The sequence below is a fragment of the Euprymna scolopes genome, chromosome 14 (assembly GCF_053919585.1).
Source record: "Euprymna scolopes isolate OS-2025 chromosome 14, ASM5391958v1, whole genome shotgun sequence".
Taxonomy (NCBI): Eukaryota; Metazoa; Mollusca; class Cephalopoda; order Sepiida; family Sepiolidae; genus Euprymna; species Euprymna scolopes.
The window spans coordinates 111,083,130-111,106,501 of record NC_136495.1 but is presented as its reverse complement, the minus strand read 5'-3'; the positions used below and the strand labels follow the sequence as shown (position 1 = coordinate 111,106,501).

General features: G+C 33.3%; 1 protein-coding gene across 1 annotated transcript in view; it reads right to left on the bottom strand.

The window, feature by feature from the left end:
- LOC145293217 (ubiquitin carboxyl-terminal hydrolase 39-like) overlaps nucleotides 1-23,372 on the bottom strand; it is a 57,641-nt gene that overhangs the window by 19,915 nt on the left and 14,354 nt on the right. The window contains exons 4-9 of the mRNA XM_080139758.1: nucleotides 21,460-21,596; nucleotides 19,065-19,161; nucleotides 12,371-12,426; nucleotides 6,540-6,765; nucleotides 4,143-4,288; nucleotides 1,018-1,063 (exon numbers count right to left, since the gene is read on the bottom strand). Of these exons, the coding sequence (XP_079995884.1) occupies nucleotides 1,018-1,063; nucleotides 4,143-4,288; nucleotides 6,540-6,765; nucleotides 12,371-12,426; nucleotides 19,065-19,161; nucleotides 21,460-21,596 (708 nt within the window). The remainder of the gene's footprint in view (nucleotides 1-1,017; nucleotides 1,064-4,142; nucleotides 4,289-6,539; nucleotides 6,766-12,370; nucleotides 12,427-19,064; nucleotides 19,162-21,459; nucleotides 21,597-23,372) is intronic.

Here is a 23,372-nt window from a genome sequence, read left to right as displayed (position 1 = left end):
ACTTAAACGTCATCAATATAAAATATAAAAACAATGTAAATAATCTCAAGGGATAGGATATTATAGGATATTAAGTCATTTGGTCAAAATACGCTTCTATAGAAGCTATTAAATGCTGAAAGTGATGACAATAATACAAAACAGTTACATACCAGCGGGGAGAGGGGGTGCTTTGACTGGGCATGAAATACACTTAAATATGATATATTAACTTGTCCAGATTTCGTATATAGTATTCTAGAGTTATGTTTTTAAAGGTAAAAAAAGATACTTGGGTGTCATTAGCTAGAATCAAAACCGAAACTGTAGCATTCAAAGCTGGTGAAGTTACCACTGAACTAATGTGACACGCATATGAACTGATTAAAAATTAAAACAAAAAAAGCTAAGATGAATGTACAAAATGTATAACGACTTTTAAATTTAGACTCATTTTTTACACCTTAAAAACTATTTCAACCAGTTAAAGACCCAGAAAAGAGGCCCCTAGCATCACTCTGGGACTTTTAGTTTCGGAGGAGATAGAGTTTAAAAAATATGGAGACAGACATATAGCCTTTTATATATTAGACTTTTGCTAATTATGTATTCTTAAAATTAAAAAGAAAAACAACAGAATATAAAGTAATATATTTTAGAACAGTAACAAAGTTTTTCTTACAAATGTGTAGACAAAGAATACTACTACTACTAGATCCTTAATATATAAGCATTTATTGGGATAACTTAGAATAATAATAATAGCCAGTGGAAACATTATCAGCTGCCAAGAGTGCTCTATAATTACACAGCTACTTATCACACTGCTATAAATAGAAAGATAATGGTCAATTGAATAAAAGTTATAATCTAATAGTCACAACAAATAGTATGATAAATAATTAATAAGCTGACATTGATATTGATTAAATATTCACTTTTCACCATGATTTAAAATCTCTTGTATGGCAAATTTCCAAGTCCACAATTAAAAAAACGTTCATGAAGGAAAATAAACAAAAATCTTTTGAAACTCACCTTGATATTCTTCAGTTTGAAGCAACTTTTCCTTTTCTTCTTCTTTCTAAAAATGTTCACATACAAAAATGAATACTTTCAAAAAATAATTATATGACATAAAATATATTCCAAATTTCATCAGTTTACCTGTAGATCGTAGATTTCAGGTGATCATAGAAACCTAAGGAGACGACACAGCTTGATTGTTTTTTTCTAATTTTAAAACCATTTGTTATCGGATTATTATCTTGGGTGTTATCCTTACAAAGTTTTTGCCAATGTAACCTCCGACCCTTTTCAGATACATCTTGTCAAACTCTAAAGTCTTTATGTCAAACTCGGGAATCTGTATAGAACTTTGAACAAAACCTGTTACTTAATCCCTGGGATAGCTTGTTCTTGTTCCATCAGCCATGTAATAACCACTTCTAAGTGACAGGAAGTTGAAGGTGCAAACCTCAGTGGAAGCAATACTAAGAATACAATTATGAATTACTTAAGACTTCTAACCGGTCATGGCTGACAGGACAAGAGCAAGCTACCCCTAGGGATTAAATAAAGGAGAATAACATCAACAATGAGAATAGTAGTCCAAATAAACCAAATCATACAAATTATAAATCATCTAAAAAATTGTTGCAATATTTTTGCTATAAGCAGCAGAGTATTACAAAAAATTGGAAGGTTCTATTTGTAGACACGGGTAATAAAAACTGACTAATCAAATGGAAAGACGCTCTGCTACAGACCAATCAGAAACCAGAATCACTCCAGAAAACATACTGGATATTTTAGAATTCTACACATACTTTTTTGGTTTCATGCAAGAAGGATCTTTGCTCTTCATTTCAGAACTTCTTCGGATTGGCAACCTACCGGAAACGCTATTCTTCGTTTGCAAGATTTTATAATTCAAAGCTTCTCTGGATTGATACTGCCATTTTGTTTGGAACAGCATTTCTCTTATCTTCTAAAACTAAAAGAGTTTACAACTCAAAAATAATATTCTAGATTTTACTCATATCTGATTACTATTCATCAGCTTGGTAGAATCGACAGATTATTAGGATTAAGGACGATAAATTGTCGGCTAAGTCTTATATGGTTGACTTAGAAATAATAAAGCATCATATAAAAATGGAAACACTTCCTCCCTGTGATGATTACCTTCCCCAGGCATTTTGGATTCAAATATGATTTTTTTAATATTTTGGGTAAACATGAAAAAGAATTAATATCTAGGTAAAAGTGTTTTCTCTGATGTAATTATCACAGTCAAGGCCTTTAAGCAATGTAATACTATAGCTATCCTCTTTTCAATTGCATCAATTCTATGATTTCAGTAGCTAAAAAACACAATGGAGGTTATAGATTATATAGATGGAGCTTTTTGAACAGAGATTCCAACCAGTAGCTAAATTCTAATCGCAGTGTCAAGAATCATTAGAAATGAGATTAAAGATGGAGTTAATCAATTTTTGTCTTTTGTTCCTGCTCATTTGACTTGTTGATCTAGTAGTTTTCATCAATTTGCTGTTTTGATACTTCATTGTAATATAGTTTCCTATTCCAGTAGTTTTTTCCCAAGAACTACAGGTTTGTGGAACTCTCTTCCTGTTGACTGTTTTCACTCAAACAGCCAACAGGAAGAGAGAGAGTTCCACAAACAATTATTTTTCTATCTTATCGTTTTCCATAATTTTTGGATATGTTACTATTTGAAACCTGACAACAGATACCATTTGTTTCACTTGAAAGCCAATATTTTTTTGTTTGTATAATATAGAAGCGCCTGTCAGAATTAAAAACTTAGTTTAGGATTAAAACAAAGAAAAAAAAAGACAGTTTGGTTAAAATTCTGTAAAAGTAAAAAAAAAAAAAAAAGATTGGGGGGGGGGCAGTAAATTAGCAAATAACTTACATCTATGGTTCAAGTACAGGGTGGAACGATGAATTTGTTGCCCTAAAGAAAACAACACTGCAGTTTTATTTTAAAACATCTTTTGAAAAAAATCAACTCAGCTAATTTAATTATGTAGTAGAGCTAGCATCTATTCAATGTAGCCGCCGTCAGCCTCAATCACTGTCTCAATACGGGTCCGGAACTGGGAGCGTACCTTTCCTACAAGCACTGGTGGGAGTTTGGTGAATATTTGGTGGATGGCAGCAATCAGGCTGAATTTGAAGTTATGGGAGGTCATGTTGGTGATGTTCTCGACATATGACCAAACGAATTGTCCAGCAGGTTCAGGTTGGAGAGGAGGGGGAGGCCAGTGAGAAAAGGGTACAAAGTCATAGCACTCCTTCTATGCCTGGGTCTCTTTGGATTTGTGGGCTGGCGCCAAGTCCTGCTGCCGCATCCAGGGTCTGCCAGCGGCCATCTGATTGCATCAGATCACCAAACTCTTCAGCACATCCAGGTACACTTTGGTGTTAACTTTCAAGCTGACTTTGAAGATGCGAGGTGGTATGATGTAGCCCTCACTTGAAATCACACCAAAGACCATAACCGTGGCCTGAAACTTTGTTTTCATCATTCTGGGCACATCCCTGTTATTCATGGCAATCCAGCAATGTATTTTGAGGGTGCTGGCAATGGTCCTGTTGTCATACCTTGGATCGGTAGAGAGCACGAGTTGTACATCAACGCATCTCTGATCTCGCTTGTTGAACATTGTAACTTTCAGACATGATAAAAGGTTCCTATCGCTGTTGGAATTTGTACACAACTGGCCAACTAGTAGAGGGTCTGCAGCAAAAAAAAAAAAAAAAAAGAAAAAGAAAAGAAAACTGGCTTTCATCAAATGGAAATGGAATCATGTTGTCTTTTCTAGGACAGCAATTTTATCATTCCACCCTGTAAAGAAAAAAGAAAAGATCTAAAAAAAAAAGTGGCACCAAAATATGCACACCTTCAACGGCGCTAAATGATTTTATTCTGTCAGTATCAGCCTTTCTCAATGAAACTAGTAATCAGAGTTAGGATCAAATGTTTGCAGCAGACGGTGTGAATCCCAGACTGACTGAACTGTTCAGTTACATAAGTTCTCATTGGTAGTGAAGGCAGATGTATTACCATTATGCGCATTGGAAGAGGAAGGATAAAAAAAAAATTAAAAAATAATACAATATATGTGTCTCACCAAGTCAAGAGGAGGAACCATTCTGGAATACATGGTCATTTTCCCACGGAAAGTCTTGTTAATGATACTGCTGTTGAGTTTTTTGTTTCCACCCAAAGCACAATGCATAGAGTTTAGAAACCATGACATATAGTCTACAGCATCACCTGAATGAAAAAAATAAAGAAAAAAAAAATTACAAATCAATAAGAGCAAAATAAAAAAAAAATAAAAAATTATTGAAGAGAAAAACTTCTTTGGGTGCTTGTACAGTATGGGGTATAAATGAAAATTGTATTCTAAGTAAAAATTAAGCAAACAATGAAAAAGATGTCTTTCCTGCGACAAATATTCTGAGCACGAATAATAGAGTTCATACAGACTTTCAAGGTCTTCTCCATAGAGAATTCAAGTTTACAAAACAAAATTTGATATATAAAAGAATAATATAATAAACAAAACAAAAAAACTAATATTTTAATTAATATGAAAAAAATATTTTAATATTTATTTCGATTTTGAATTTCACTTCAGCTACATCCACAATATATATGGATAACATTGAATAGTTTCGTAATAGCGGAACATAACTCTTTTGGCCTTCGGAACAAGATCAAAGTGTAGTATCTGTTCTTCAGATGCTGCACTTCAATTTCTTCTTATCTGTCAGTGGAGGAGAAATCCTTCACGACTGAGACAATTTTTATTTTTGTTCCTTTTCTCCACGTTAAAAAAACGACCCTGGTGTCTAACTCTGTCCCGTGGGGAGGCATTGTAAATAGGAACATTACCAGAAATAAGAATATAATGCAATTTCAGAAGAATGCCTTTATTTGGATTTTATTTTTAATAATTAAAAAATATTTCAAGAGTATTTATTTCAATTTTATTTTTAATATTCCGACAACATTTTTTACTCAACATAAAGACAATTTTCAAGTCCTTTTCTAAACATTTCCTTTATTTTCATAACCTTTTCAAAGTAATAATAGAAATAAGGCCTTTTCAAGCCTGTGTTAACGCTGAATAAATGCATTTGCAAAGAAATAAAGTGAATTACAGTTTTATCTTCTTAACACCATGCAACAATGCCAAAGAAAAGGAGTATTCAGAATTAAATCTCAATATTTTGGGATGAAAACTAAGTAAGGTTTAAAGTTGAAAATCCAGCTGACCTGATTTTAACAATTATGATAATGGTCTGATATTGCAATTCTTACATATAATAAATCTATCGCAATAGAGATTTAGGTTTGGTTTGGTTGTTTTTGTTTTATGGCATATCAACCCTTTTCAGGTTATTTAATGCTGAATCCAGTGATTTTTTAGAAAAAAATTTTTAATAGAATATATTTGTTTTTTTTCAAGCCGGTTCCTATTTAACTCATAGTTGGGACCCTAACAGGTACTACCACTCCGGGTTAGAGTGGACCTGGGAGCAACGCCAATTAAAGGATGGCTCCACACTCCCCAAAGCCCACAAGGTGGGGTCTCACCATCGAATATAGTTTAAGGTCATATCCAGGACCAGCAATAGAGATTTAGTTGTTTAAATTATTTTGTACCACAGCATATCAACCTTTTTCAGATTATTTAATACCAAATGCGATTATTTTGGTAAATGTTTTTATACTTCAAATCGTGTAAAAGCAAGCGAACGCACGTATGGCAACAGCAGCAGCAGCTGTACGGCAGCCAATGTATGCAAATGACAGAGCTGTGTGCAAGGTGACGTCACAGTGAAGAAGAAGGAAAGTAAAAGATTATAAAAAAAAAGGAAACGTAGTCCGAGAAGAGCAGAGATAGACATGTTACACACATGACCTGAGAGCGACAGGGAAAGAAGTATCCTAAACATGGCTGGACAAGAGTACCATGTGTTTAACACGGCAGAGTCTTGTTAGCACGTTTGAAGTACGAGAAGGCTTTTGAATAAGAGACATGGTGTTATTTTGGAAGTACCTGTAAATAAATGTCTATTGTTTCAACTGAAAACAATGTGTCAAATTCTTTCCCTGTCTTTGTTTCCTTGTGACTGTCTGCATACAATGTGTTGGTCCCAACTACGTTACAATTATTTATATCTTCAAATATTTATTCATGTTTGGTTATTTTGCTAGAGGAAAATCGTTGATTGAGTTTGGCAAAGGAAAAGGGAGAAAAAAAAAAACAAATAACATCAATGCTTGATGATATAAATCAGGAAACCTGTATCTGCAGAGTCTGATCTGGTATCACCAGAATAATGATCTGATATTTTATTTTTTGAAGATTAAACATTCCTTTCTTTTAGCAAACAATGATTTTATCTTTACATTAAGATGGCTTTTATGAAGACAAAGCATTTAAAAACAAAAAAATAGAAATTGAGAAGAAATATTTAAAAAAAAAAAACAATGGAAAAAAAAAAAATCAAACCTTGTTCCGTAATTTGAAATTTTTTTTTACTGCAAAGAACCACCGCCTGAAGCATTTCGTGTGGACTGACATGAGCTTTGAAATTGCGTGGGTTCCATAACTTGCGGAGGAGCTCTCCAAATCTCTGGACAAGGAGGAACATTTGGTCACCAGGAGGTCTACGGATAGTTTTGTAGTTTACTTCTTGGAGAAAGTAATTCCGCAAAGGAGGGACATGGGACAGCGCCTTTATCAAAATAAATAATTCAAGTGAATTAAAAAAAAAAAAAAAAAAAAAAAAACACACATACAGAATTTAGAAAAAAAATAATCATCTATATATATAAAAGCGAAAATGTGTGTTTGTATATCTCGCAAAAATTTTCGACAGGCCACAAATTTTCACCAAATAGGTATCATTTTAAAGCTTGAATCTTCGCCCAACAAATATCGAAAAATTGGCCCAAAATATTAATTCCTTTACTCTAAACTGGGCTCTTTTCTACAAGGAGGGGTACAGAAAAAAATCGTTCCTTTATTTTCTTTCCTTCTGCTACTACGACACTGATGTCATGTTTGACCTAGAAAACGCTGATGTTAGTTTAAACCACCTGCATGTGTTTTTAAAGGTTTCATTTTATCCGTCATCAATTGCATGTCTCTTTGGCATAGGGATAACGTGTCAGGCTTTTTTTTTTTCGCCTTAGCCTCGATGCTTTGGGTTTGAGCCTGTCTTCCCTCGTACCTAAACTTTTTTTCCTCTTTTACACCTTTTTCCCTTATGTTTGTTCGTTGTTTTGCTTTGTTTTGGCTTTTCCAATTTCTTTTAACACCGTGTTTTTTTATAATATTAAAACAGGGACCCCCCCCCTCTACATACACACCTCCAAACACCGGGCAGCATTGGGTACCCCCGCTAGTCCATCAATAAAACTAAGTAGCATTGCAGCAGTCATAAACAAAGATTCCTTCCAGAGAGCAGCCCCTGCAAGGTGATTTGGTCACATAAAGACTAATCAAACTTCTGAACAGATTAATTTCAAACAAACCCTTAAATGATTACTTTCAGACCCTTAGGAAATTACAGTCAACAAAGAGCTCAACGAAGAAAAATCTCTTCTCTCGCTCCAATTAACTTGACCCGACATTTATTTCCATCTAAGAATGAGATGATGTAACACAAAGGAAAGATAGTACAATTTGAAGAGCCAGCACGCTAGAGGAAGAATAATCTAACCTGCAAAAAATGCCTGGGCAGCCTTGTTGGCATTCCCTGTTTCAGGCAATTATTAATGAACTAATCTCTTCTCAAAGGAAGATTGTAGGTTGTTTTTGTTTTACAGCATATTTTTTTTTTTTTTTTTTTACATAGGCATCACCACTTATCAAGGCCAAGAGGCCACTCAAGGATAAGGGTTGAAGAGTGTACAGTAGACATTGGACAATATAGTAATCATTAGTAATGAAAATTTGATAACTTATATAGAACGGCTCATCAAGAACTTATTTACGTTAGACTTGAACACAACCATATTGTAGTCAGCCGGAAAGCAGGAAAACGGAAGACAATTCCACAGGCGTGCAGTTCTAAGAAAGAAGCTTTGTTCATGGAATCTACGTTTAGGTTTAGGCACAGATAAAGAGTGGGGGGAATTATTGATAGTGTGTACAGCTAGACGAGTGTTTCTTGTGAAAGTTTGGCGAGGGGGGACCATAGATTGAAGCTCAGTTGAACACCTTCCATGAAAATAACGATACATCAGAGACGAACTCGCAACATCTCTTCTGTGAGATAGAGGTTGCAAGGTTATTTAATGCCGAATACAAAGATTTTGAAGAAAAATCTTTTAATAGAATATATTTGTTGTTTTCAAGTCGGTTTCTATTTAACCCATAGTTGGGACCCTAACAGGTACTACCACTCCAGGTCAAAGTGGACCTGGGAGCAATGGTAATTAAAGGCTGGCTCCACACTCCCCAAAGCCCGCAAGCTGTGGCCTCACCACTGGATATAGTTTTAGGTCATATCCAGGACCCTCAAAGGAAGAAGGTTAGGTTTGTGAGATTGGACCTTCTAGAACTGCACTGCACCAGAGACATCTCAGTCAACAGGGAAAAGCTCATCTCTACAATGGACTAAACACTTGGCTTTGGTGTCGAGAAAAAAACCTTGGCTGGGTTCAACTTGACCCCAAGCAAGCCTATCCTCCACTGAGAAATATACTGTTTGAAGAACTTTGGTGGACGACCCTTTCTTACTTCCTTCATTGTGACACCATCGCCTACATACGTTTTTTTTTTCTTTTTTTTTTTTTGCTTTCAGTTTCACTTCTGGCTGATGGCACCCAAGTCCAATTAACTTATTTATTCAACTGTATTTTATGAACAAGCATCCCTTATTCTTGAGTGGTTTTAACCTAGATATGTGGTGACTTTGGGGGGGGGGGAGAAAAAGACTTTAGGTAATTTCATCAGGGTTAGCTTTGATTCAACTTGATATAAACGGATGTGACATCACACAACTCAAAGAGAGAGCGAGTAAAATCATCAGTTTGATTGAAAGCCTAGAAATACGAACATTTTATTTTAAAATGTCTTAATAAGATATGATTAATTAGTAATTATTAACTCCTCTCTCTGATTTCATCTCACCCCATTGATCAGAGATTTGTGACAATATAACCCTATGTCCTCTGGGCTGCATTTGTCGCAATCCTGGTTCACGGGACCATATTTGTGATATATCCCTGGCCATGTTTGTCGATTCCAGCTCACAGGACCATAAATGCAACTCAGCAGGGTTACACTCTTAACCGTCTACTGGTGGACCCTTCAGACTCTCACTGGTCACTGGAAAATACTGTTCTGATACTCTGGCCATAAAATACTGTTCTGATACTCTGGCCATAAAAAATGCGCACAACCCCATGTGCCAACTCTTATCTTCAGCTGGCTGTTCGTCATCCGATGCTACGGTTGAGTTCATCATTCATGGGTGCCCTGATAAATGGCTTGTACGCTGCTCTTCTCAGCCGCAACTTGGTGTCGGTATTGTAACAAACCGTGTTTCAAGTCAACAATTCAAAAATAGCTGAGATCATTTCTTATGAACAAAAGTAATTATTTAAAAGATCTTCATGGTAAACTTCATACAAGGAAAGCTAAGTTCTTTGGGTTCTCAACAGCTTCGTGATGCAGGTTGTACATTTAGACAATCTCCCAGCTAGGAACAAGAGCCTTTCAACTTATATCTTATGAGGGTTTCCTGCCCAGGGGCAATGTGTTCTCTTCAATCCCAGCCAGCCAAATTCCCTATTCCTTAAAACACAATCGTTTTTATTAAATTGGCTTCTTCCCCTCTGTCATTTGAAAATTACTCTTTCATTTCTCTATCCATTTATTTTTTTTCTTTTCTCTTTTCTTGTGAATCTCTTCTTTCTCCATCTCTCTTTAATTCTCTTTCCTTTTTCTTGTCTCTCCTTTCCAAACAAATAGATGCTTAAGTCAATTATTTAATTGTTTATTTCCTTCTTTATATATTTTAAAGATTGTTTGCAATGACTCACCTTTATTTTTCTCCGATTGGTAGATTATCGCTATCTTATGGCTGCTTTGGTGGTCAATCATTTAAACATATAAAATATGGGGGACTGAATAGATAATTCTGCTTATATTCATAGCCTCCATAGACTTCCTGGCGACGCAGCCTAATTTTTAAATCTAAAGAAATTCCATTATCAGATTTATATTTTCCTTTCATTGAAACATTTTTCTGATGGACAGAATTTCATGGACATCTGTTTTCCTTGACCAAGTGTCAGCGTATCTCATCTATCTGAGCAAGTTCCTTGGCATCATCCAGAATCATGTTACAACAAGAACAAGGCGAATAAACCTCCTCTGTCTTCAACACCTTTCTTTTGACTGTTCTTTTTTTTGAAATATAAAAGAACTCAATTGCAGACAGAGTTTCCTCAGTAAAGGCATGTACAAAAACAAGCAGGACAAGGTAAGATTATGAACTTCTCATGTATGACACAAAGTTGAAGATTATTTAACTCCCTCTTTTGGTATCATGATGTGACACAAGGCTCAGAAAGCAAGATTGAAGAACCAGTGCCTTAGAAGAAGGGCATTCTGGCTTGCAAAAAATGCCTGGGAAGCCCTGTTGGCATTTTCAGGTATTTGTTGTTGTATGGCATTCACCCTAGGTTGGTTAAACCGGCTTCCTCTGAAGGAAAAAGTGTCAAGGGAATGTTAAATTTACAGGTGGTCCTGGGTAGGGTCACCACAATAAACTAATACCTCCTCAAAGGCAGAAATCAAAGCCTGGGAGAATGGACCTCCTAGAATTGCACAGGACTAGTAACATACCACAGTCAACAGGGAAAAGACCATTTCAAAAATGATCTGGACTGTTGACTTTGGTGTCGACGGACAAGGCTGAAATACAATACTTAATTGGGAAAATGGCATGTTTAAAATCGTTTCAACATAAAATGAGGAGACAAGTTTGATTATTAGGTTGAGAAGAAAGTTCTTGCAGAATTTTTAATCTTGATTTCAAATGATGTATTTTCAAATAAGTTTTTGTTATAATACAGTTACTTTATGTATCATTTTAAAGAGTGTTTTTCACCTTATCTAATTGTTTAAATTACAATCGTTTTAAAGCAATTATGTCTTCTTTTCAGAACGTTACTATGTCTTCTTTTCAGAACGTTACAAGATTCAAGAAAAAGCAAATTTGCACAATTTTTTTATTTTAATTCAAGCTAGGCTGAAAAGCTGCTGAAACAGTCCGCGATATCAACGAAGCGTTTGATCCAAGAACCACTACTGAATGCACAGCATAATGATGGTTTAAGAAATTTCATGGTGGTGACGAGAGTCTTAAAGATGATGAGCGTAGTGGTAGACCATCAGATGTTGACAACGATCAATTAAGAGCCTTAGTCGAAGCAAATCCATGCACAACTGTTCAAGTATTTGCTTCTGAATTAGACGTAACATATTTGATGATTTCCACCTACTTGACAGAGATTGGAAACAAAACAAAAAAAAAAAAACTTGATAAATGGGCGCCTCATGACAACCAAAAAAAACGCTGTTATGAAGTGTCATCTTCTCCCCTTTTACGCAACAAGAACGACCCATTTCTCGACCAGGTTGTGACTTACAATAAAAAGTGGGTTCTTTATGACAACTGGTGACGCTCAACGATACTTGCTGAAGCCAGAGTTGCACCAAAAGAAGGTCATGCTGTTTGGTGGTCTGCGACCAGTCTCATCCATTACAGTGTTTTGAATGCAGGCAAAGCCATTATGGCGGTAGAGTACTGTCAACAAATGGACGAAATGCATCAGAAACTTCCACAACAATACTCAGCATTAGTCAACAGAAAAGGCTCAATTCTCCTCCACGACAATACTCGACCGCACGTTGATAAACTGACCCTGCAGGTTGAACAAATTGGGCTACAAAACTGCCTTCTCTGTCATTATCTACAGCCTTTCACCAACCGACTACCACTTTTTCAAGCATCTCAACAACTTTCTGCATGAGGAATGCTTCAAAAACCTAAGCGATATCAAAAACGCCTTCAGGGACTTCATCCCCACCAGAATGCAAGATTTTTATGTTACTAGTATAAAAGACACTTGTTTTACGTTGGCAAAATTGTGTTGATTCTGATTGTGCTTATTGCGATCAATAAATTTTTGTTTTGAGCCGAGATATGTTCATCTGAATTTAAAAGTTAAAAACTGCAAGAACTTTCTTGTCAACCTGATATAAACAATGTATTTTTATAATGTAAAATAACACATAATACTTAACAAAAAACGTCTTACCTGTAAGATGACATTACAGTAATCATTTGCTTTTATGTTATTGAGACCAACAATACCTGGGGAGGAATGAAGGCAAGTGTAAATAAATGATTATATGTTTGATTAAATCGAAAATTAGCTTGTGATATCATAAAAGTTAAACCTAAATAGCACCTAAGCTAACACATGAAACTGATTTAGATCAGTTAATTTTTATTTGTTATTGTTATACCATTTTATTTGCATTATAATAACATACTTTGTTACAGCTTTTTCAAATTATGTAGTTCCAATACAACAATCAATCATCAAGGGGAATAACTCATACTTCTAATTGAAGAATATAAAAAAATTGTCATCCTTACAACTAAAATATTAATTTTATTCTGTATAAGTTATATCTGAAAATTCACAAGATTCACAGAAGCTAGAGAACTCAAAGTTTAGTTGTAATGCATTTTATGTGCCAAAAACTGAAATCGAAATCTAGGATTGGTTAAAAATGAATATATTGCAATATTTCTTTAGTATTATTGTAGATTAATACCTTCTGTTACCCCTCCCCATCTGACCACCTCTCCAAAATATGTGATTCTACCTTTATAGAAAATTGCATGTCAACAACTTGAAACACTTTAATAAAAGATAAACAAAAATTATTTTAGAATTTAATGTAAAATGATTTCCCATTTTGAATCATTTGAGCGCTTTAGGGCAGTTACCCCCCCCCCCATTTTTCCTATGATAGATAAATCTTGTGTTTTTTTTTTTTTGTTTGTTTGTTTTCTAAAAGGCGATTATGCGTAGTTTTAAGAGGGTCTTTGTGCAATTATGAGAAGGTAGGGAGGTTGCCACTCTGACTTTGGGTTAATGATAGGGCTAAGGAAAATTATGTGTGAACATCCTGAAGACTTGATAGAAACAAAACAAAAACAATTTTAGAATTTAGAGTGGGGGTTGATTTCACATAAATGTAAAATAATTCACCAGTTCAAGACGATCCTAGCGTTTTAGGAAAGTTGACCAATTAATTTTTTTGGGGGGAGGGGGGAGAGATTAATCATGTGAACTTTTCTTCAAATGTTTTTATGCTTTTTTTACGTTTATATGAGCTCACAGGGAAAGTTTGTTTAGTGGAGAGCTCTGCCACTTGTACTTAGCATTATTGTTAAGGCTAAATGTTTTATGAGGAGGCTTGCCACTTGTACCTAGGATTAGACATAGAATAAAGCGTTTTTTTTAAGAAGGTGTTTGATACCCATTGTGAAACTTTACAAGAATTATGACAAACAGACAAAAATAAATGTTATTTAAAAAAGTGACGTCCCCCTAACAGAAAACATGATGCTTGGAAAAATATCAAGTATTTAAATTCTACTTAAATATAAAAAAAGAAACAAGTTTTTGCTAAAGCTGACAAATTGTTAAAAATTTTGAATTAATGTTATTTTAATTTTTAATTACATTTCATGTATTTTCCTACCGTTGTATATTTTTAACTGAGCACCCCCTACAAATATTTAAATATTGATTATTTTTTTTTTATTTTTTTTTTTTTTTAATAACCGGGTAGATTAGTTTCCATTCGACAATAATTCACTGAAAACATTTTTTAAGGGATGAAAATTAGAATTGTGTTACCGTTCGTAATCGTACACGTGAACCAAAACAAAATATTTCACATTTTCGCTTGTTAAAATATTTTAAAATTTACTACTACCCAATTTTTTAAAATATTTGTATGGTTGATAACAAAATAGCTCTAACACGTAAGAATTTTTTTTTATAACCAGATTTTCAATTAAAAAAAAAAAAATCGATTTGGAATAAAAATAAACAACAAAAACAAACGTCTGTTTACGCCATGTTCTCGCTGCTGCTGCTGCTGCTGCTGATATAGCTACTATGACTAATACTACAGAAGTCTTGATTCAAATTCATAACGATTTTTTCGGATATTATGTTTTTAAATTGCTACGTACCACTAGAGAAAACACTGTCCAATCATCTTTTTAACGAATAAACATAATAAAAAGATTGTTTTATTTAATAGTGAGTGTCCAAAGAAATTTTTTTTCAAAATTTTCAATACTCACCATTTTGAAATCTTTTTTTTAACACAACAAAAATACGAGTGGTCAAATAAATTTTGGACACTCGAAATTATTAAAAATGACATCTCTTTTGGCTAATTTCCAAATTTCATTAAAAAATTCTTTACAGGAACACGGTATGAATGTTTAGAAATCAGGGGGGGGGGGGGTCCTTACAAAAACTTACCGAAAATGCCGTTTTATGATGTTCACATTTTTATCACTTTATTTGATTAAAAACTCTAAAAATATATAATGTATTTTATTATTTACTAATTCATTTGAAAGCATATTAATTTCTGAACAAAACGGTGGTATTTTGAAGACTTAAAGTGCTTTGGTTTTTAAAATATAACTATTTTAGCAGAAACCCCTTTAAATCTGTGATTATCCAAAGCGTTTTAACGGCCATGTGTATTGCTACTAGTACATGTTTAAAAATATACAATTTTATTCAATTCTAATGTCGATAATATTTTCAACATAAATTCAGAAGTTTTTGGTCGTCCAGAACAGGAGTTTGTTCAAGACACTGCCTGTTTTTTTAAACTGAGACCAATTTTCCTATCGTTACAAGGATAGGCTGATATACCTATTTCAGGAATAATGGACTTACCCAGAAACTATAAATGCAGTCACATCTAACACATTACTGGGTAGAAAATTGTGGCAGTTATGGTCCAGTCAATGGCACAATTGAAGAGTATAGGTGAGAGAATGCAGCCTTGTATTAGCAATACACATGAAAAAATTGAAATAGCTTGAAATATTTCAATATTGGTATGCATAGAAAGAGCTTGATGAGCTAAGAAAGAATCTTTTTAAATTTTTAAAATCTGATTAAAATTAAGGAAGTTATGGCTATTTTTGTGCCTCACACGTTTGGATATTTTTCCCTCTTTAAGACCATATGCGTTTCGTCACATTTTTTACACTACTTTTTCAGTAAAAATGTCATATCTTTGTTAAAACACAAGACTAAGAAATGAAATTTACCATATAAGTGTATTTTTGTACAAGGAATCAGAATATGCAACTGAAAATCTCCCAAAGTTTATGGTTTCCAAATAATCTGCAGTAAATGTGCATAAATATGCAGCAATTCCTTAAAAATGCCATGTATCCATAAACAGAAAAGAAGTTGGAGAACTCAAAGTTGAATTGTAATGTGCTTTATGTACAAAAAACTTAAATCTAAACATAAGACCATTTAAAAATGAATATATTGCAATATTTCTTTGGTATTATTGTAGATTAACACCTTCTGTTTAACCCCACTCAACTCCTTCTGACCACCCCTCCAAAATGTGATTCTACCTTTTTAGGAAATTATGTATAAAATGCCATGAAAAACTTTAATGAAAGATAAACAAATTATTTTAGAATTGAATGTAAAATAATTTCCTATTACAGGTCATTCTAGCATTTTAGGGCAGTTAACTGTTTTTTTTTTCTATGGGAAAATATGCATGCTTTTTTTTTTTTTTTTTTTTTTTTTTTTTAAGATGATTATGTGTAGTTTTAAGAGGGTTTCTATGCAATGAGAATATGGGGAGGGTTGCCATTCGGACTTTGAATTAATTGTAGGGCTAAGGAAAATTATGTGTGAACATACTGAAAACTTGACAGAGACAAAGCTAACAAAAACAATATTAGAGGGGGGAGCGGTTAGTTTCACAAAAATTTAATGTAAAATAATTCATCATTTCCTGGCCGTTCTAGCATTTTAGGACAGTTAACCAATTTATTTTTATGTGTATTTTTCTTTAAGGAAGGATCTATTTTTTGTTTGTTTGTTTTAGATGCTTGTATGTGGCTTACAGAGGTATTTTGTTGGGGGGGGGGGGGGGCTTGCCACTCGAACTTAGTGTTATTGTTAGGGTTAAAGAGTGTTTTAGGAGGAGACTTGCCACACATAATTTGTATTAGAGGTGAAGTTAAGAGCTTTTTTTCAAAAAGAGCGTTCAAAAATTTGTTGATTTCTATTTTCGAGGTTGAAGGTGTTAATTCCATAGGCCGTTTATACTATGCTGGAGCAGGTTGTAAAAATATCTTTCGCTTAATAAGTAGAAAAAAAATAACGAAATAAAAAGCTTCCTAATTGTAGTTTGATGTGTTTTCTAACTGCTTTTAAAATTTCAAGAATATTGATATAGATTTTGAGGGTTTGTATTACTATACACATAGATTCAAAAAAGTTGTCAAAAAAACAAATATATAACAAATAAATGTTATCAAAAGCAAGTTACTTTTCTACCTAACTGGATAATTTTTGAGTGTTTTTTTTAATGTAACATGTTTATTCAGCTTGAAAACAATGTTTACCGATGTTTTGGAAAATTTAAAATGGCGCCCGACTCTCTTGAAACGGTAAGTTTGGGGAAAAGAGTTAAAAATAAAAAAGTAGACAAAATACTGCTAGAAACTCGCTCAATATATGTTACCGTGACATAGGCTGACATATATTCGGTGAGTTTTTAACAGTATTTTGTATAGTTTTTTTTTTATTTTTAACTCCTTTTCTCAAACTTACCGTGTCAAAGAGAGTCGGGCCGGGCGCCATTTTTAATTTTCTACGGTAAACACTGTATTTTTTTCGAGCTGAATAAACATGTTACATTGAATAAAAACACAAAAAATATATCCAGTTTGGTAGAAAAGTAACTTATCTTGCCTTTGATAACATTTATTTGTTATATATTTGTTTTTTGACAACTTTTTCGAATCTATGTATAAACGAGATTTTGATACTTATTTTGATTTTGAAAAAAAAACATTTGTGGCTGTTCGCAGTAAAACATTGTTTTAATTCGTTGTTCAAAACTAATTTAAAGAATAAAAGTGCATGCAAGCTATATATCTACAAAAGTTTATTTTGTTTTTTAACCAGGTTTTTAAATTTGACGAGAAATTGCAACAGATTTATAATGCCGAATTGGTTAGGATTGTTGTTATTATATATTCTGAAAACCGAATAGTTCTAAACTAATGTTATTCTGATAACAAAATAGCTCTAATTAAACATAAGAACATTTATATTCATATTTTCATGTTTTTCTTAATTCGTTCTTGAATAAAAATTAAAGAACGCGTGTTTGTTTACAACTGTGCTATCGCTGATTCTACAGGCTGGAGCTGCTGCTGCTGCTGCTTAAACTTCATTTGACCAAATTCGATAATTAGAAACAATTTTTTTTTTCGGGTAGGTCCTTTTAAATTATCAATTACCGCGGTCCTACTCAACATAAAACAATACTTTTAATTGATAAAGATAGTAAAAAGATTGATTTACTTACTACTGTGTGTCCGAAGAATTTTTTTTTCAAAATGTTCAATACTCGTCATATTAAAGTCTTATTTTTAACACGACAAAAAAAGAAATGGTCAAAAATATTTCGGACACTTGACAGTATTAAGATTAACACCTCTTCTAATTGGTTCCCAAATTTCATGACGAAATTCTTCATACAATCACGGTACGGACCTTTAGAAAACAGGGGGGGTCATTACAAAACCTTACCGAAAACGCCATTTTATGACGTTCACATTTTTATCACTTTATTTGCTTAAAACTCTTAAAATATATAATGTACATTCATATTTATTAATTCATTTGAAAGTATATTCATTTCCGAACAAAACAGTAGTAATTTGAAGACTTGAAGTGCTTTGGTTTAAAAAATATGGCTATTTTAGTAGAACTACCTTGAAATCTGTGATTATCCAAAGCGTTTTTTCGTCCGTGTGTATTACTACTTGTATGCCAGAATGAATATCAAAGAAGTATGACACTTGACCATATACATGGACTTTGGTGCGCGTTGACTAGATTGAACCGTTTCAGGGATATGCTATCAAATGTAGCCCTGAATATTGATCAATATATATATAATCTTAATTAAGGTTAAAATTATCATGACAAATCTGATAACAGAAGTAGTTAATGACAGCAACCTATACCTTTTATACAGTCTTTTTTGTTTGGGATTGCATTTGCATTAGATATCTGTTAGCCAGAGGCTGGTGGCTAAGGAATTTCCTATCCATGGGATACTTGAAACCGGCTATGTCTGGCACATGACTAAAAATATTCAATTTTAATGCGGATAAATAATATCTACAACATAAATTCAGAAGTTTTGGATCATCAAGAACAGGGGTTCATTTAAGATACTTTTAGTTTCTTTAAACTTTGAAACCAATTTCCTTGTAGTTATTTCAGGAATAATGGACTTACCCAAACTATAAATGCAGTCACATTTAACATATTATTGGGTAGCAATTTGTGGCAGTTATGGCCTCAGAATCATGACATATACTTCTGTAACATACTTTTGCTAATGCATCTTTTGGTAATTATACCACTGTGTTTGCCTTGATTATTACCGGCCTGCAAGGCTACAACATCTATATACCTAGACTTTATGGACACCCCTGTAGATTGTGGTTTTAAATTTATAAAAAAAAAAATTTTTTTTTAAATGTATCTATCAGTTTAGCATTTTTAACCACATAAATTTACAGTGCAATGCAGGCAGAGATGTAGATAGCGATAAATATATTAATATATAAATTTGATATTTTGTTTGTTATTTGTAATAAAATAAGTGAGAATGGCTCACCTGGCAGGTAAGTTGTGCCATCATATGCACGAGATAATTTGGGATCTGCATCAAGTTTGATGATGTGTTCATTATCAAATGTTGGATTAAGCACATACTGAAAAAATTAAAATTAAAAGAATAAATAAAATAATAAAAAAAGGAATATGAGTAAATGTTTTACACAAACTCCTGAAAGTAATATTTACTTTATCTATTGGATATGATTCACTCATCTCATGCTTGAACTGAACTTGATTCTTGTCTTGATGAGAACAATGAATTGTTGACATCTGTCTACCGTCTTTAATTTGAGCACTTTCTTGTAAATCATGCTGGAATAACACAATCAATCAACAGGAGAACACAAATAAATTGACAGAGCTTATTAGATTCTTCAAAAAAAAAAAAAAGTCAATCTTTGAGAAACATAGTTTTAAATATCCCACAGACAGGAAATGCCTTAGACACCAGCCGCTGGCTAACAGTGACACCCAATGCAAATGCAATCCCAAACTCAAAACGACTAAGCTCACCGGAAAACAGAAGTCACCTGACCCATAACGTCATGCTCTTTCAGAGTGGCTAACTTGTGCCTCCTCCTTCATATTATTCAACATTTGGAAAAAGGAAGAGTTAGCTGAACTATCCATATATTGATTCTGAAAATTATATATCATTTATCTCACTAAGTAAATACTTATGACATCATATTCACAGATATTAAATCAAAACAAACTTAACCAAAGTTTATAGCTACATTTGAAGCAAAATAATATTACAATTTGAACCAAAAACAAGTCAACTACAGGATGATGTGTAATAAAAACAAGTCAAATTAAAAACAGGACATAATTCATAGCCAAAAAAGACAAAACGCTACGGTGGTGGGGCTAAATTTTGACACATGAAAATAACTACATAAACAACTGCACAAATTTAAATATATTTAACTCTGGTCAATGTCTGCCAACAAATAAAACAGACAATAAACCAAATATGATAACAATGATGAGGATTGAAATGTTGGTTACAGTCAGGTAACATACTTCCTAACTTTTGGCAGCAGTGACAAGACAAATCAGTCCCTTTACTTTTCTCTCACGCCTATATCTCCCCTGTGCATGTACTCTTTTTTTTTATGTTTTTCCAATCGTTCTTTTTTTTCATTTAATAATCATTAAAAAGTTTTTTCGATCTTATTTTAATTAAGAATTACTGAAATTAGTTTCATATTTTTTTCAAGAATTATTAAAAACACTTTTAAAAATCTTTTTAAACTATTTTGGAAATATTATGTATTGGATAAATTTTTTTTCATGGTTGGAATTCTATTTTAATTTCAATAATTTTATTTTTATACTTTGATAAACATATTTATTATATAAATTCAAATAAAAAACATATTTAAAATTAAAAAAAATTTTTTTTTTATAATTTCATAAACACATTTCTTACTAAATTTCACAAAAAATAAAAACTTACTTTTTAATTTTGTTATTAAAAGTGCAAATAAAGACTAATTGTGTTATTTTTTATAATTTTGTTAATTTTTATTGCATATTTTTAAATTATGCTCTTTTTTTATATTTTGTTTCAATAAATTGCTTCACAATAGAAATACTGAAGAACACGTAGAACAATAAAAGTGAAGGAACTGATTTGCATTGTCATTGCTGCCAGTAGCAGCCATACCGGAAGTTAAGACGTATGTTAGATAACTATAACCGAAACGTTTAAAATTATAATAAAAAAAAAAAAAAGATAGAATAACTGAAACAAAGATTACTCTGATTAACTTAATAAAAATGAAAAAACAAAAAGCAAAAACAAAAATAAAAACAGAATATCAAAAAGGACTTACAGTTAAACACAGGACAAGTATAGAGGAAATGGTCATATAGGTCATATGTAATGCTGTACAAACTCATTTTGAAAAAAAAATGAAAAAATAAAAAAACGTCAGCAAAGATTTTTTTTTTTTTGAAAAAAATCCATAACTTTTTTGCATGAAAGGCTGGAAGTACACACACATGCTGCTAATCGGGTGATTTGAACCCAGCCACGACGCCACTTTTAACTTCATTTACTAAGTCTTTACCTCCAGGCCAATAAACAATTGCCATGCGAATGAAGGGAATTAACAACTAATAAATGTCTCATTAGGGTGCAGACATAAGACAACGACCCTGGTGTCTAACTGTCCCATGGGGAGGCATTGTAAATAGGGACATAAGACAATCTAGAGTGTTCAAACAATAGAAGTATACACACACACACACACACACACACACACACACACACACACACACACACACACACACTATGGTTTTTATTATAAAGTAAAGAATTTATATTTGCTACTGAGAATAAAAAATGTGTGATGGCTGTAATTTTAAAAACATTTTTTACTTACAATTATGTCTTCTAGAGATGAGTCGATAATCTCATAATTATCCGGAAGACAATAGAATTTTTGGGTTTGCAAGTTCAGATAAACTCTGTGCCCGTCTTGTACACTGTGCGTGTAGGCATGCGATTTGGTTCCACGACCTGAAAAGAACAAGATATTTTTTCCCCAATCACATTAAAATACAATAAAAGAAAAGTTGTTTGATTTCTATATTTTTAGAGCAATAAAAACCTTTCTTGAAAACAACAAAAAAAATTTTTTATGATAAACTATTCAAGACAAGATATGGTGGTTATAATAAGGGTACAAGTGAAAAATCTATTGATTGAAATAAGCACCATCAGAATCAACACACTTTCACCAATGCAAAACAAGTGTATTTATGCTAGTAATGTAAAAATCTTGTGTTCTGGTGGCGATAAAGTCACTGAAGGTGTTTTTAATCATCAAAATCGCGCTCCTTCATCATAGAGGTTCAAAGATCCCGGAAGGCTTTCTAATCTAATAGCTTCTTTCCTCAAACTACTCGACTTTGGAGTTTACTCCCTGTTTCTTGCTTTCCTCAGTGTATTAACATGCAGAAATTTAAATGTGATGTGAACAAGCATCTTGTTGTTCGGTTTCCCACATGGGCCTTTACATATGATCCTTAATTCACAGAAGTCCACTATGTCTCGGTGGCAATAGTCTCGTTTGTTTGGGATGAATTCAAATAAAAAAATAAATAAATAAAAAATAACAGTAAAAAGACCCCCCCCTCCCTCCCAGACAACATTAGGTAGGCAGAGTTAATATTCACAGGTAACAGGAATTGGAACAAATACATAGAAGATACTGCCAAGTCTGCCGCAAAGAAGGTGGTCTCCCTCTAACCGGACTAGAAAACTTTGCTCACCCGCCAGTATACAACATCTATATAATGCATGGTGCATTGTTGTTACATATGAGCTGGTGCATCAACCACTAGTTTCTCTCTCTTAGACAGCATCCAAATAAAAGCCTCTAATCTAATAGGTCCCGACAAGCAGCAAAATTCTACCCCATTACTGTAAAGCTTTCCAGATGCTGAAAGCTTTCTACTCTAAGAGCTTCTCTACCCCCCCCCCTGCCTCAAACTGTATTGGTGTACAAAAATGTAATGTGAACAAGCATTTCATTGTTCCAGGGTTCAGACAGATTTTGCAATGCCCATTTTCAAGGTCTCCTTCAGACAAAATTCAAAAACAAAATTTTATATATAAAGAATGATAAAATAACCCCCCCCCCAAAAAAAAACTAATATTTTAAATATATTTTAATAGTATCTATTTCGATTTTGAATTTCACTTTGGCTACATCTGTAAAGTATATGGATAACATCATAGCCTTCGGACCAAGAACACAGTATAATATCTGTTCAGATACTACACTGAACCTTTTCTGTTCTCGGTATTTCATGACTGAAACAATTTTTATTCCTATCTAGAGTGGCATTTTTGGGGGAGCTGGATTTTTTTTTTCCCACATTAAAAAAAACAACCTTGTGTTTAACTCTGCCCTTGTGGGGAGGCAAGTAAATAGGAACATCAGGGAGTTTCAAGATAAAGGGGCGTAACTCTTGTTACCGACAATACTAGAAATAATATGATGCAATTTCAGAAAGAATTTATTGAGATTGTTGGACTGACTTCCTCATCTTGGTTGTTATAGTCACAACAAGTGTTTTGTATCATTAGGAGTCTCGAACCCAACCCTTTATTATTATTAGGAGTCTCGAACCCAACCCTTTATTATTATTACTACGGGGGTACCGTGTTCGGACTCCAGCTAGGCTCTGGGACATAGCTGCTGATTCTGTTCTGAATGTTACTTTTCACTACCTTCGTTCAGGATTGAACTCAGCACCTTTGGGTAACTGTAAGCTTTGATACAACGTC